Raw genomic sequence first — 15,777 nt, 5'->3', positions numbered from 1 at the left:
TCTGATCTGTAGCTCGGGTTCCCACCCTCCTGCTAAACTAGTTTCAACCTTCCCCGAAGAGCTCGAGCAAACCTCCCGCCCCGATATTGGTGCCCCTCCAGTTCAGGGACAACCCATCCTTCTTGTACAGGTCTCCCAATGATCGACATATCTGAAGCCCTCCCTCCTACATCAGCCCTGCAGCCACGTGTTCATCTGCACTCGCTCTCTGTTCCTAGCCTCACTAGCCCGTGGCACCGGTAGCAATCCAGAGATTACGACCCTGCTCGCCCTGCCTTGTAGCTTCCAACCTAACTCCCTGTGTTCAATGTTCAGGTCCTCATCCCTTTCCCTACCTGTCGTTGGGACCGATGTGTACCACAACTTCTGGCTGCTCTTCCTCTTCCTCAAGAGTCCTGAAGACTCGATCTAATCCTGACACCCGGGAGGCAGCACTCCATCTGGGAGCCTCGATCACGAGCACAGAATCTCCTGTCTGTCCCTCTCACCACTGGATCTCCCATCACTGTCGCTCTCCTATTCTCCCCCCACCTTCCCTTCTGAGACTCAGTGCCAGAAACCTAGTCGCTGTAGCTTTCCCCTGGTTGGTTGCTCCCCTCCCCTAAACTGTATCTAAAACGGTATATTTCTTATTGAGGGGAACGGCCACAGAGGATCCCTGCACTGCCTGCCAATTCCCTTTCCCTCTCCATTACTGCGGGTCTGGAGTCACGTGTAAGGCCAGACCAGGCAAGAATAAAAATTTCCTTCCCTAAAGGACATTAGTGGACCAGATGGGTTTTTCATATTATAAAGGAATGGTTAAATGAATTGAAATCCTTTCACTCACTCTACAATTAATAAGTAACAATTTATTAATTCAACTCTAACAGTAAGTAATTTCACAAAATTACTATCAAACTGGAGAATTTTCCCTTGAGCACTTACAACAGCTCGTTCTGCTCTAACGTGCATTTCGGTAACATGAATTTAAACTGTAGTCTGGGTTAAAATGCTGCTTGGATGTTTTCTATAAAATGCGTCAATTCGGGAGTTCCCTGTGCACCTGCACTTATAACTGGTGTTCATTCAACCATTGTTAAACCTCTAAGCACTGAACAGAACACCATCTCTGAAAGGGACATCACAACGCATTCCCCCATTTTACAACTTTTCCATTTGTACACACCAGCTTTGTGTCAGTTAATTAAACTCATTGAATTCAAGTTCCGTCCTCTGCCGTACCAACAATTGAAACCAGAGGCTCTGGATTAACTGTCCAGCGATAATACCACTAGTCTCCCTGAATATATTCAAACTTAACATTCAGAGGGAGTTGAGGCCAATAATTGAGTCATAGAGATGGACAGCACAGAAAGAGACCATTCGGTCCAACTCGTCCATGCCGACCAGATATCCCAAAGTAAATAATTGGATCGGCCACAATCTTCTCAAAGGGCTGACACGTTTGATGGACCAAATGGCCTATTCCTGCTCCTAACTGGTAAAATCCTGGGACCAACCCTTAAGGAACTGTTCCTTGTTCTAGTCCTCTCCCCTCCACCAACTGGAGCAGCGTTTTCCTGCCTTACCCTGGAGTATCTTCAAATATCTTAATAACTGAGTTTTGAGAAGATTTGTAGCTCAGGTTGACGTTCTGGATGTAGGTTTGCTCGCTGAGCTGGAAGATTCGGTTTCAGACGTTTCGTCACCATACTAGCTCACTGATGATGTGACCTCGTATGGTGATGAGCCATCTGAAGCCAAACCTTCCAGCTCACTGATTGGATCATTCGTGGTCCGTCCCCAATTACCCCTTGAGAAGGTGGGGAGCCGCTTTCCTGAGCCTGGTGCAGTCTATGTGGTGTAGGGGCACCCAGAGTGACATTAGGGATAGAATTCCAGGATTACGACCCAGAGATACTAGAGGAATAGCGATATGTTTTCAAGTCAAGATGGTGAGTGACTTAGAGGGGAACTTGCAGTTGGTGTTGCTCCTATGAGTCGACTGCTCTTTTTGTTTGAGATGGTAGTGGCCGAGGGCTGTCCAAGGAGCCTTGGTAAGTCAATGCAGTTCACCTTTTACGTGGTACACACAGCTACAACTGAGCAGCGGGAGGGAGTGTTTGTGGATGTGCCAATCGTGTTGGCTGATTCTCATGGATGCTGTTGAGTTTTGAGAAGATTTGTAGCTCAGGTTGAGCTTCTGGATGTAAATTTGCTCACTGATCTGGAAGGTTCGGTTTCAGACATTTCGTCACCAAACTAGGTAACATCATCAGTGATGGTGATGAAACTTCTGAAAACGAACCTTCCAGCTCAGAGAGCAAACCTACATCCAACTTTAGAGCTTCCTGAGTGTTATAGACTAATAGAATCATACAGCACGGAAACAGACCCTTCGGTCCAACTCATCCTAACCCAATCTAGTCCCATTTGCCAGCACCCAGCCCATATCCCTCTAAACCCTTCCTATTCATATACCCATCCAGATGCCTTTTAAATGTTGCAATTGTACCACCCTCCACCACTTCCCCTGGTAGCTTATTCCATCCACGTACCACCCTCTGTGTGAAAAAGCTGCCCCTTAGGTCCCTGTTAAATCTTTCCCCTCTCACCCTAAACCTACACCCTCTAGTTGTGGACTCCCCCACCCCAGGGAAAAGTCTATTTGTCCTATCCATGCCCCTCATGATTTTATAAACCTGTATAAGGTCACCCCCTCAGCCTCCGACGCTCCAGGGAAAACAGCCCCAGCCTCTCCCTATAGCGCAAACCCTCCAACCCTGGCAACATCCTTGTAAATCTTTTCTGAACCCTTTCAAGTTTCACAACATCCTTCCGGTAAGAGGGAGACCAGAATTGCACACAATATTCCAACAGTGTTGTTGTAGTAGCGACACTCGCCAAGGCAAGTGGAAGTGATCCCATCACACCGCTGGCTTGTGCCTTGTAAATGGTGGTCAGGGTTTGGTTCCTGTGTGAATGGTGAAGTGTGCGTGAATGAAGGTGACTCACTGGGCTGTTGGCAGGAACCCCAGGCACTTACTGTATCTTTAAACGTCCTTCGGAGGATGGGGGGGAGGGGGTGGACCTTACTGAACAGCTGCTGCTTATGCGGAACATGGGGTTTTCGGCAGTCCCCACCCTCCTTTTCGCTGTCATTGGAGGAGGTGGGGTTTGGAGAGGAGCTGGTCCAGCCCCTTCCCTGACTGACAGCAGCCAGTGAGTCTCAGGCTCAACTCACCAGCCAATCTACTCACCCACAGAAAGTTGGTGTAAAGTTCCAGGAGAGTTTCGGAAGGTCCTGACAGAGTCACTGTCTGGAAATGGGGGTTGCATGGTTAGCAGTGAGACTTCAAATCCTCTTGCTCCTGGTCACAGGGGCAGGTAAGTGCCTGTTTCTCGGATAAAGTGCAAAAGCGAAAGATCTGACATAGTTGCGGCAGGAGTGATTGAAAGCAGGAGTGTGTCTTCAGCTGTGAGGTGGTGGGGTATGTCATGAAACACCGCTATATCAACGCGTGCATTCTATTCATGTCTTTGTCACTTTTAGCCCCTGTTTGAGGTTCACTTTCGGTCCACTACCCAGAGCCACACGTATTTCGTTTCCGTGAATGAATGCCCAATGGCACAACGCTGTAGATACATTGAGGGGACTGGTGGGTCAATGGGAACACAGTTCAGGTGGAAGGCAAGGGCCGTCTCCCTTGTATCACACAGCACGACACAGTGAGGGGGGTGGGGTATATCAGAGAGTGTTACAGTGAGGGGGGTGGGGTATATCAGAGAGTGTTACAGTGAGGGGTGTGGGGTATATCAGAGAGTGTTACAGTGAGGGGTGTGGGGTATATCAGAGAGTGTTACAGTGAGGGGAGTGGGGTATATCAGAGAGTGTTACAGTGAGGGGTGTGGGGTATATCAGAGAGTGTTACAGTGAGGGGTGTGGGGTATATCAGAGAGTGTTACAGTGAGGGGTGTGGGGTATATCAGAGAGTGTTACAGTGAGGGGTGTGGGGTATATCAGAGAGTGTTACAGTGAGGGGGGTGGGGTATATCAGTGTGTGTTACAATGAGGGGTGTGGGGTATATCAGAGAGTGTTACAGTGAGGGGTGTGGGGTATATCAGAGAGTGTTACAGTGAGGGGTGTGGGGTATATCAGAGTGTGTTACAGTGAGGGGTGTGGGGTATATCAGAGAGTGTTACAGTGAGGGGTGTGGGGTATATCTGATTGTGTTACAGTGAGGGGTGTGGGGTATATCAGAGAGTGTTACAGTGAGGGGTGTGGGGTATATCAGAGTGTGTTACAGTGAGGGGGGTGGGGTATATCAGAGAGTGTTACAGTGAGGGGTGTGGGGTATATCAGAGTGTGTTACAGTGAGGGGTGTGGGGTATATCAGGGAGTGTTACAGTGAGGGGTGTGGGGTATATCTGATTGTGTTACAGTGAGGGGTGTGGGGTATATCAGAGAGTGTTACAGTGAGGGGTGTGGGGTATATCAGAGAGTGTTACAGTGAGGGGTGTGGGGTATATCTGATTGTGTTACAGTGAGGGGTGTGGGGTATATCAGAGAGTGTTACAGTGAGGGGTGTGGGGTATATCTGATTGTGTTACAGTGAGGGGTGTGGGGTATATCAGAGAGTGTTACAGTGAGGGGTGTGGGGTATATCAGAGAGTGTTACAGTGAGGGGTGTGGGGTATATCAGAGAGTGTTACAGTGAGGGGTGTGGGGTATATCTGATTGTGTTACAGTGAGGGGTGTGGGGTATATCAGAGAGTGTTACAGTGAGGGGTGTGGGGTATATCTGATTGTGTTACAGTGAGGGGTGTGGGGTATATCAGAGAGTGTTACAGTGAGGGGTGTGGGGTATATCAGAGAGTGTTACAGTGAGGGGTGTGGGGTATATCAGAGAGTGTTACAGTGAGGGGTGTGGGGTATATCAGAGAGTGTTACAGTGAGGGGTGTGGGGTATATCAGAGAGTGTTACAGTGAGGGGTGTGGGGTATATCAGAGAGTGTTACAGTGAGGGGTGTGGGGTATATCAGAGAGTGTTACAGTGAGGGGTGTGGGGTATATCAGAGAGTGTCACAGTGAGGGGTGTGGGGTATATCAGAGAGTGTTACAGTGAGGGGGGTGGGGTATATCAGAGAGTGTTACAGTGAGGGGGGTGGGGTATATCAGGGAGTGTTACAGTGAGGGGTATGGCGTATATCAGAGAGTGTTACAGTGAGGGGTGTGGGGTATATCAGAGAGTGTTACAGTGAGGGGTGTGGGGTATATCAGAGAGTGTTACAGTGAGGGGAGTGGGGTATATCAGAGAGTGTCACAGTGAGGGGTGTGGGGTATATCAGAGTGTGTTACAGTGAGGGGTGTGGGGTATATCAGGGAGTGTTACAGTGAGGGGTATGGCGTATATCAGAGAGTGTTACAGTGAGGGGTGTGGTGTATATCAGAGTGTGTTACAGTGAGGGGTGTGGGGTATATCAGAGAGTGTTACAGTGAGGGGTGTGGGGTATATCAGAGAGTGTTACAGTGAGGGGTGTGGGGTATATCAGAGTTTGTTACAGTGAGGGGTGTGGGGTATATCAGGGAGTGTTACAGTGAGGGGTGTGGCGTATATCAGAGAGTGTTACAGTGAGGGGTGTGGTGTATATCAGAGTGTTTTACAGTGAGGGGTGTGGGGTATATCAGAGAGTGTTACAGTGAGGGGTGTGGGGTATATCAGAGAGTGTTACAGTGAGGGGGGTGGGGTATATCAGAGAGTGTTATAGTGAGGGGGGTGGGGTATATCAGAGAGTGTTACAGTGAGGGGTGTGGGGTATATCAGAGAGTGTTACAGTGAGGGGTGTGGGGTATATCAGAGAGTGTTACAGTGAGGGGTGTGGGGTATATCAGAGAGTGTTACAGTGAGGGGTGTGGGGTATATCAGAGTGTGTCACAGTGAGGGGTGTGGGGTATATCAGAGTGTTTTACAGTGAGGGGTGTGGGGTATATCAGAGAGTGTTACAGTGAGGGGTGTGGGGTATATCAGAGAGTGTTACAGTGAGGGGGGTGGGGTATATCAGAGAGTGTTATAGTGAGGGGGGTGGGGTATATCAGAGAGTGTTACAGTGAGGGGTGTGGGGTATATCAGAGTGTGTTACAGTGAGGGGTGTGGGGTATATCAGAGAGTGTTACAGTGAGGGGTGTGGGGTATATCAGAGAGTGTTACAGTGAGGGGTGTGGGGTATATCAGGGAGTGTTACAGTGAGGGGTGTGGGGTATATCAGAGAGTGTTACAGTGAGGGGTGTGGGGTATATCAGAGAGTGTTACAGTGAGGGGTGTGGGGTATATCAGAGAGTGTTACAGTGAGGGGTGTGGGGTATATCAGAGAGTGTTACAGTGAGGGGTGTCGGGTATATCAGAGAGTGGTACAGTGAGGGGTGTGGGGTATATCAGAGAGTGTTACAGTGAGGGGTGTCGGGTATATCAGAGAGTGTTACAGTGAGGGGTGTGGGGTATATCAGAGAGTGTTACAGTGAGGGGTGTGGGGTATATCAGGGAGTGTTACAGTGAAGGGTGTGGGGTATATCAGAGAGTGTTACAGTGAGGGGTGGGGGTATATCAGAGAGTGTTACTGTGAGGGGGGTGGGGTATATCAGGGAGTGTTACAGTGAGGGGTGTGGGGTATATCAGAGAGCGTTACAGTGAGGGGTGTGGGGTATATCAGAGAGTGTTACAGTGAGGGGTGTGGGGTATATCAGAGAGTGTTACAGTGAGGGGTGTGGGGTATATCAGAGTGTGTTACAGTGAGGGGTGTGGGGTATATCAGAGAGTGTTACAGTGAGGGGAGTGGGGTATATCAGAGAGTGTTACAGTGAGGGGTGTGGGGTATATCAGAGAGTGTTACAGTGAGGGGTGTGGGGTATATCAGAGAGTGTTACAGTGAGGGGTGTGGGGTATATCAGAGAGTGTTACAGTGAGGGGAGTGGGGTATATCAGAGAGTGTTACAGTGAGGGGGGTGGGGTATATCAGAGAGTGTTACAGTGAGGGGGGTGGGATATATCAGAGAGTGTTACAGTGAGGGGTGTGGGGTATATCAGAGAGTGTTACAGTGAGGGGTGTGGGGTATATCAGAGTGTGTTACAGTGAGGGGTGTGGGGTATATCAGAGAGTGTTACAGTGAGGGGGGTGGGGTATATCAGAGAGTGTTACAGTGAGGGGTGTGGGGTATATCAGAGTGTGTTACAGTGAGGGGGGCGGGGTAAATCAGAGTGTGTTACAGTGAGGGGTGTGGGGTATATCAGAGAGTGTTACAGTGAGGGGTGTGGGGTATATCAGAGTGTGTTACAGTGAGGGGTGTGGGGTATATCAGAGAGTGTTACAGTGAGGGGTGTGGGGTATATCAGAGAGTGTTACAGTGAGGGGAGTGGGGTATATCAGAGAGTGTTACAGTGAGGGGGGTGGGGTATATCAGAGTGTGTTACAGTGAGGGGGGTGGGGAATATCAGAGAGTGTTACAGTGAGGGGGGTGGGGTATATCAGAGAGTGTTACAGTGAGGGGTGTGGGGTATATCAGAGAGTGTTACAGTGAGGGGTGTGGGGTATATCAGAGAGTGTTACAGTGAGGGGTGTGGGGTATATCAGAGAGTGTTACAGTGAGGGGGGTGGGGTATATCAGAGTGTTACAGTGAGGGGTGTGGGGTATATCAGAGAGTGTTACAGTGAGGGGTGTGGGGTATATCAGAGTGTGTTACAGTGAGGGGTGTGGGGTATATCAGAGAGTGTCACAGTGAGGGGTGTGGGGTATATCAGAGAGTGTTACATGAGGGGTGTGGGGTATATCAGAGTGTGTTACAGTGAGAGGGTGGGGTATATCAGAGAATGTTAGAGTGAGGGGGGTGGGGTATATCAGAGAGTGTTACAGTGAGGGGTGTGGGGTATATCAGAGAGTGTTACAGTGAGGGGTGTGGGGTATATCAGAGAGTGTTACAGTGAGGGGGGTGGGGTTTATCAGAGAGTGTTACAGTGAGGGGGGTGGGGTATATCAGAGAGTGTTACAGTGAGGGGTGTGGGGTATATCAGAGAGTGTTACAGTGAGGGGTGTGGGGTATATCAGAGAGTGTTACAGTGAGGGGTGTGGGGTATGTCAGAGTGTGTTACAGTGAGGGGTGTGGGGTATATCAGAGTGTGTTACAGTGAGGGGTGTGGGGTATATCAGAGAGTGTCACAGTGAGGGGTGTGGGGTATATCAGAGAGTGTTACATGAGGGGTGTGGGGTATATCAGAGTGTGTTACAGTGAGGGGGGTGGGGTATATCAGAGAATGTTAGAGTGAGGGGGGTGGGGTATATCAGAGAGTGTTACAGTGAGGGGTGTGGGGTATATCAGAGAGTGTTACAGTGAGGGGTGTGGGGTATATCAGAGAGTGTTACAGTGAGGGGGGTGGGGTTTATCAGAGAGTGTTACAGTGAGGGGGGTGGGGTATATCAGAGAGTGTTACAGTGAGGGGTGTGGGGTATATCAGAGAGTGTTACAGTGAGGGGTGTGGGGTATATCAGAGAGTGTTACAGTGAGGGGTGTGGGGTATGTCAGAGTGTGTTACAGTGAGGGGGGTGGGGTATATCAGAGAGTGTTACAGTGAGGGGTGTGGGGTATATCAGAGAGTGTTACAGTGAGGGGTGTGGGGTATATCAGAGAATGTTACAGTGAGGTGTGTGGGATATATCAGAGAGTGTTACAGTGAGGGGGGTGGGGTATATCAGAGTGTGTTACAGTGAGGGGTGTGGGGTATATCAGAGAGTGTTACAGTGAGGGGAGTGGGGTATATCAGAGAGTGTTACAGTGAGGGGGGTGGGGTATATCAGAGTGTGTTACAGTGAGGGGTGTGGGGAATATCAGAGAGTGTTACAGTGAGGGGTGTGGGGTATATCACAGAGTGTTACAGTGAGGGGTGTGGGGTATATCAGAGAGTGTTACAGTGAGGGGTGTGGGGTATATCAGAGAGTGTTACAGTGAGGCGGGTGGGGTATATCAGAGAGTGTTACAGTGAGGGGTGTGGGGTATATCAGAGAGTGTTACAGTGAGGGGGGTGGGGTATATCAGAGAGTGTTACAGTGAGGGGGGTGAGGTATATCAGAGAGTGTTACAGTGAGGGATGTGGGGTGTATCAGAGAGTGTTACAGTGAGGGGTGTGGGGTATATCAGGGAGTGTTACAGTGAAGGGTGTGGGGTATATCAGAGAGTGTTACAGTGAGGGGGGTGGGGTATATCAGAGAGTGTTACAGTGAGGGGAGTGGGGTGTATCAGAGAGTGTTACAGTGAGGGGTGTGGGGTATATCGGAGAGTGTTACAGTGAGGGGTGTGGGGTATATCAGAGAGTGTTACAGTGAGGAGTGTGGGGTATATCAGAGAGTGTTACAGTGAGGGGTGTGGGGTATATCAGAGAGTGTTACAGTGAGGGGTGTGGGGTATATCAGAGAGTGTTACAGTGAGGGGTGTGGGGTATATCAGAGAGTGTTACAGTGAGGGCTGTGGGGTATTTCAGAGAGTGTTACAGTGAGGGGTGTGGGGTATATCAGGGAGTGTTACAGTGAAGGGTGTGGGGTATATCAGAGAGTGTTACAGTGAGGGGTGTGGGGTATATCAGAGAGTGTTACAGTGAGGGGTGTGGGGTATATCAGAGAGTGTTACAGTGAGGGGTGTGGGGTATATCAGAGTGTGTTACAGTGAGGGGGGTGGGGTATATCAGAGAGTGTTACAGTGAGGGGTGTGGGGTATATCAGGGAGTGTTACAGTGAGGGGTGTGGGGTATATCTGATTGTGTTACAGTGAGGGGTGTGGGGTATATCAGAGAGTGTTACAGTGAGGGGTGTGGGGTATATTAGAGAGTGTTACAGTGAGGGGTGTGGGGTATATCTGATTGTGTTACAGTGAGGGGTGTGGGGTATATCAGAGAGTGTTACAGTGAGGGGTGTGGGGTATATCTGATTGTGTTACAGTGAGGGGTGTGGGGTATATCAGAGTGTGTTACAGTGAGGGGTGTGGGGTATATCTGATTGTGTTACAGTGAGGGGTGTGGGGTATATCAGAGAGTGTTACAGTGAGGGGTGTGGGGTATATCAGAGAGTGTTAGAGTGAGGGGGGTGGGGTATATCAGAGAGTGTTACAGTGAGGGGGGTGGGGTATATCATAGAGTGTTACAGTGAGGGGGATGGGGTATATCAGAGAGTGTTACAGTGAGGGGTGTGGGGTATATCAGAGAGTGTTACAGTGAGGGGTGTGGGGTATATCAGAGAGTGTTACAGTGAGGGGTGTGGGGTATATCAGAGATTGTTACAGTGAGGGGTGTGGGGTATATCAGAGAGTGTTACAGTGAGGGGTGTGGGGTATATCAGAGTGTGTTACAGTGAGGGGTGTGGGGTATATCAGAGAGTGTTACAGTGAGGGGTGTGGGGTATATCAGAGAGTGTTACAGTGAGGGGTGTGGGGTATATCAGAGAGTGTCACAGTGAGGGGTGTGGGGTATATCAGAGAGTGTTACAGTGAGGGGGGTGGGGTATATCAGAGAGTGTTACAGTGAGGGGTGTGGGGTATATCAGAGAGTGTTACAGTGAGGGGTGTGGGGTATATCAGAGAGTGTTACAGTGAGGGGTGTGGGGTATATCAGAGAGTGTTACAGTGAGGGGGGTGGGGTATATCAGAGTGTTACAGTGAGGGGTGTGGGGTATATCAGAGAGTGTTACAGTGAGGGGTGTGGGGTATATCAGAGTGTGTTACAGTGAGGGGTGTGGGGTATATCAGAGAGTGTTACAGTGAGGGGTGTGGGGTATATCAGAGAGTGTTACAGTGAGGGGTGTGGGGTATATCAGAGAGTCTTACAGTGAGGGGGGTGGGGTATATCAGAGAGTGTTACAGTGAGGGGGGTGGGGTATATCAGAGAGTGTTACAGTGAGGGGGGTGGGGTATATCAGAGAGTGTTACAGTGAGGGGTGTGGGGTATATCAGAGAGTGTTACAGTGAGGGGTGTGGGGTATGTCAGAGTGTGTTACAGTGAGGGGTGTGGGGTATATCAGAGAGTGTTACAGTGAGGGGGGTGGGGTATATCAGAGAGTGTTACAGTGAGGGGTGTGGGGTATATCAGAGAGTGTTACAGTGAGGGGTGTGGGGTATATCAGAGAGTGTTACAGTGAGGGGTGTGGGATATATCAGAGAGTGTTACAGTGAGGGGTGTGGGGTATATCAGAGTGTGTTACAGTGAGGGGTGTGGGGTATATCAGAGAGTGTTCCAGTGAGGGGAGTGGGGTATATCAGAGTGTGTTACAGTGAGGGGGGTGGGGAATATCAGAGAGTGTTACAGTGAGGGGGGTGGGGTATATCAGAGAGTGTTACAGTGAGGGGTGTGGGGTATATCAGAGAGTGTTACAGTGAGGGGTGTGGGTATATCAGAGAGTGTTACAGTGAGGGGTGTGGGGTATATCAGAGAGTGTTACAGTGAGGGGGGTGGGGTATATCAGAGAGTGTTACAGTGAGGGGTGTGGGGTATATCAGAGAGTGTTACAGTGAGGTGGGTGGGGTATATCAGAGAGTGTTACAGTGAGGGGTGTGGGGTATATCAGAGAGTGTTACAGTGAGGGGGGTGGGGTATATCAGAGTGTTACAGTGAGGGGTGTGGGGTATATCAGAGAGTGTTACAGTGAGGGGGGTGGGGTATATCAGAGAGTGTTACAGTGAGGGGTGTGGGGTATATCAGAGAGTGTTACAGTGAGGGGTGTGGGGTATATCAGGGAGTGTTACAGTGAGGGGGGTGGGGTATATCAGGGAGTGTTACAGTGAGGGATGTGGGGTATTTCAGAGAGTGTTACAGTGAGGGGTGTGGGGTATATCAGAGAGTGTTACAGTGAGGGGGGTGGGGTATATCAGAGAGTGTTACAGTGAGGGGAGTGGGGTGTATCAGGGAGTGTTACAGTGAAGGGTGTGGGGTATATCAGAGAGTGTTACAGTGAGGGGGGTGGGGTATATCAGAGAGTGTTACAGTGAGGGGAGTGGGGTGTATCAGAGAGTGTTACAGTGAGGGGTGTGGGGTATATCAGAGTGTGTTACAGTGAGGGGTGTGGGGTATATCAGAGAGTGTTACAGTGAAGGGTGTGGGGTATATCAGAGAGTGTTACAGTGAGGGGGGTGGGGTATATCAGAGAGTGTTACAGTGAGGGGAGTGGGGTGTATCAGAGAGTGTTACAGTGAGGGGTGTGGGGTATATCGGAGAGTGTTACAGTGAGGGCTGTGGGGTATTTCAGAGAGTGTTACAGTGAGGGGTGTGGGGTATATCAGGGAGTGTTACAGTGAAGGGTGTGGGGTATATCAGAGAGTGTTACAGTAAGGGGGGTGGGGTATATCAGAGAGTGTTACAGTGAGGGGTGTGGGGTATATCAGAGAGTGTTACAGTGAGGGGTGTGGGGTATATCAGGGAGTGTTACAGTGAGGGGTGTGGGGTATATCCGAGAGTGTTACAGTGAGGGGGGTGGGGTATATCAGAGAGTGTTGCAGTGAGGGGTGTGGGGTATATCAGAGAGTGTTACAGTGAGGGGTGTGGGGTATATCAGAGAGTGTTACAGTGAGGGGTGTGGGGTATGTCAGAGAGTGTTACAGTGAGGGGTGTGGGGTATATCAGAGAGTGTTACAGTGAGAGGGGTGGGGTATATCAGAGAGTGTTACATTGAGGGGTGTGGGGTATATCAGAGAGTGTTACAGTGAGGGGTGTGGGGTATATCAGAGAGTGTTACAGTGAGGGGTGTGGGGTATATCAGGGAGTGTTACAGTGAGGGGTGTGGGGTATATCAGAGTGTTACAGTGAGGGGTGTGGGGTATATCAGAGTGTGTTACAGTGAGGGGTGTGGGGTATATCAGAGTGTCACAGTGAGGGGTGTGGGGTATATCAGGGAGTGTTACAGTGAGGGGTGTGGGGTATATCAGAGTGTTACAGTGAGGGGTGTGGGGTATATCAGAGAGTGTTTCAGTGAGGGGTGTGGGGTATATCAGAGAGTGTTACAGTGAGAGGGGTGGGGTATATCAGAGAGTGTTACATTGAGGGGTGTGGGGTATATCAGAGAGTGTTACAGTGAGGGGTATGGGGTATATCAGAGAGTGTTACAGTGAGGGGTATGGGGTATATCAGAGAGTGTTACAGTGAGGGGTGTGGGGTATATCAGAGAGTGTTACAGTGAGGGGGTGGGGTATATCAGAGAGTGTTACAGTGAGGGTGTGGGGTAAATCAGAGTGTGTTACAGTGAGGGGTGTGGGGTATATCAGGGAGTGTTACAGTGAGGGGTGTGGGGTATATCAGAGAGTGTTACAGTGAGGGGTGTGGGGTATATCAGAGAGTGTTACAGTGAGGGGGGTGGGGTATATCAGAGAGTGTTACAGTGAGGGGGGTGGGGTATATCAGAGAGTGTTACAGTGAGGGGGGTGGGGTATATCAGAGAGTGTTACAGTGAGGGGGGTGGGGTATATCAGAGAGTGTTACAGTGAGGGGGGTGGGGTATATCAGAGTGTGTTACAGTGAGGGGTGTGGGGTATATCAGAGAGTGTTACAGTGAGGGGTGTGGGGTATATCAGAGAGTGTTACAGTGAGGGGTGTGGGGTATATCAGAGAGTGTTACAGCGAGGGGTGTGGGGTATATCAGAGTGTGTTACAGTGAGGGGTGTGGGGTATATCAGGGAGTGTTACAGTGAGGGGTGTGGGGTATATCAGAGAGTGTTACAGTGAGGGGTGTGGGGTATATCAGAGAGTGTTACAGTGAGGGGGGTGGGGTATATCAGAGAGTGTTACAGTGAGGGGGGTGGGGTATATCAGAGAGTGTTACAGTGAGGGGGGTGGGGTATATCAGAGAGTGTTACAGTGAGGGGGGTGGGGTATATCAGAGAGTGTTACAGTGAGGGGTGTGGGGTATATCAGGGAGTGTTACAATGAGGGGTGTGGGGTATATCAGAGAGTGTTTCAGTGAGGGGTGTGGGGTATATCAGAGAGTGTTACAGTGAGGGGTGTGCGGTATATCAGAGAGTGTTACAATGAGGGGTGTGGGGTATATCAGAGAGAGATACAGTGAGGGGTATGGGGTATATCAGAGAGTGTTACAGTGAGGGGAGTGGGGTATATCAGAGAGTGTTACAGTGAGGGGTGTGGGGTATATCAGAGAGTGTTACAGTGAGGGATGTGGGGTATATCAGAGAGTGTTACAGTGAGGGGTGTGGGGTATATCAGGGAGTGTTACAGTGAGGGGAGTGGGGTATGTCAGAGTGTTACAGTGAGGGGTGTGGGGTATATCAGAGAGTGTTACAGTGAGGGGTGTGGGGTATATCAGAGAGTGTTACAGTGAGGGGTGTGGGGTATATCAGGGAGTGTTACAGTGAGGGGAGTGGGGTATATCAGAGTGTTACAGTGAGGGGTGTGGGGTATATCAGAGAGTGTTACAGTGAGGGGTGTGGGGTATATCAGAGAGTGTTACAGTGAGGGGTGTGGGGTATATCAGAGAGTGTTACAGTGAGGGGTGTGGGGTATATCAGAGAGTGTTACAGTGAGGGGTGTGGGGTATATCAGAGTGTTACAGTGAGGGGTGTGGGGTATATCAGAGAGTGTTACAGTGAGGGGTGTGGGGTATATCAGAGTGTTATAGTGAGGGGTGTGGGGTATATCAGAGTTTTATTGTGAAGGCTTCCGAACATTAGAATGTGTTGCAGTGAAGGGGCTGGGTATGGGGCGTATCTCAGCAATAATGTGAGGCATTTGTGTGATCTCAGTCAAAGTGAAGGGATGTTGAAATGAAGGGTCAGTGGCTGGTTTGTGCGTGGGGAGGTTAATTGAAGAAGATTGTGTTACACTGAGATGAACAGGTGGTTGGGACCAGTCTGTCTCACCAATGCAGCTCACCCCGGGCTCAAACCACAAAGAAATGCAGTCTGTTCTATTCATATACCCAGGGCATTAGACAACAGAGAGAGTTCAGTATGTGTGGCTCGATGGGAGACAGTTCTGTGAAGGGCAAACTAATGGCAATTTTGATAATCAGTTGAAGAGAATCAACATTAATTCTGTCCCGATCAGGATGTTGGAGTTTGTGACACTGACGTATTTAGACAGACTCTGTACAGAGTCTTATAGCTGATTCTGCTACAGAGGCTCCATCATTTGATGGGCGTTAAAACAGCCTGACGTGATGTTTAACCATCACCCCCCCCTCAAATATGAGAATTTGTGCTCCAACCCATCACCCTCTACCTACATGCCCAGATGGGTTTTGCTGTTTCTTTCAAGTCTCATAAGGCAGTTCGTATGCAAGATTCCATTCCACTCCCACTCGCCCCTCACCTACTTGCGTTGAGTTGAAGATGCTTGGTCAGACTCCCTCTTACTACTAGCTGGGGCAGGAGGGTCTATGCTTGGATGTGTGTGTGTGTTAGATGACTGGATCTGGTATACCCAAAAGGGCCAAAGGGACACACCATAAGCCAATTTAAAAATCCCCCAACACCAGGTTATAGTCCAACAGGTTTATTTGGAAGCACTAGCTTTCGGAGCGCTGCTCCTTCATCAGGTGGTTGTGGAGAGTAAGATTGTAAGTCACAGGATTTCTAGCAAAAGTTTACAGTGTGATATAACTGAAATTATATATTGAAAATACCTTGATTGTTTGTTAAGTCTCTCATCTGTTAGAATGACCGTGTTAGTCTCACTTCTTTCATATGTAAATGGCAAAACCTTTTTTAAAAGTTACATTCTCAGGTGAACTTTAACAATTGGTGTCAGCCCAGATAATGTGT

The 15,777-nt window shown here is 49.6% G+C and overlaps 1 protein-coding gene across 1 annotated transcript in view; it reads left to right on the top strand.

Moving 5' to 3' along the window:
• Window positions 1-3,188: 3,188 nt before the first annotated feature.
• Window positions 3,189-15,777, top strand: part of LOC140492539 (acetylcholine receptor subunit beta-like) — a 41,152-nt gene continuing 28,563 nt past the window's right edge. Inside the window, exon 1 of the mRNA XM_072591478.1 lies at window positions 3,189-3,369. Coding sequence (XP_072447579.1) covers window positions 3,309-3,369 — 61 coding nt within the window. The 5' untranslated portion in view covers window positions 3,189-3,308. The remainder of the gene's footprint in view (window positions 3,370-15,777) is intronic.

The sequence above is a fragment of the Chiloscyllium punctatum genome, chromosome 21 (genome assembly GCF_047496795.1).
Source record: "Chiloscyllium punctatum isolate Juve2018m chromosome 21, sChiPun1.3, whole genome shotgun sequence".
In the NCBI taxonomy this organism is placed as follows: domain Eukaryota; kingdom Metazoa; phylum Chordata; class Chondrichthyes; order Orectolobiformes; family Hemiscylliidae; genus Chiloscyllium; species Chiloscyllium punctatum.
The sequence above is the reverse complement of the archived record's forward strand: the minus strand, read 5'-3'. Positions and strand labels throughout refer to the sequence as shown.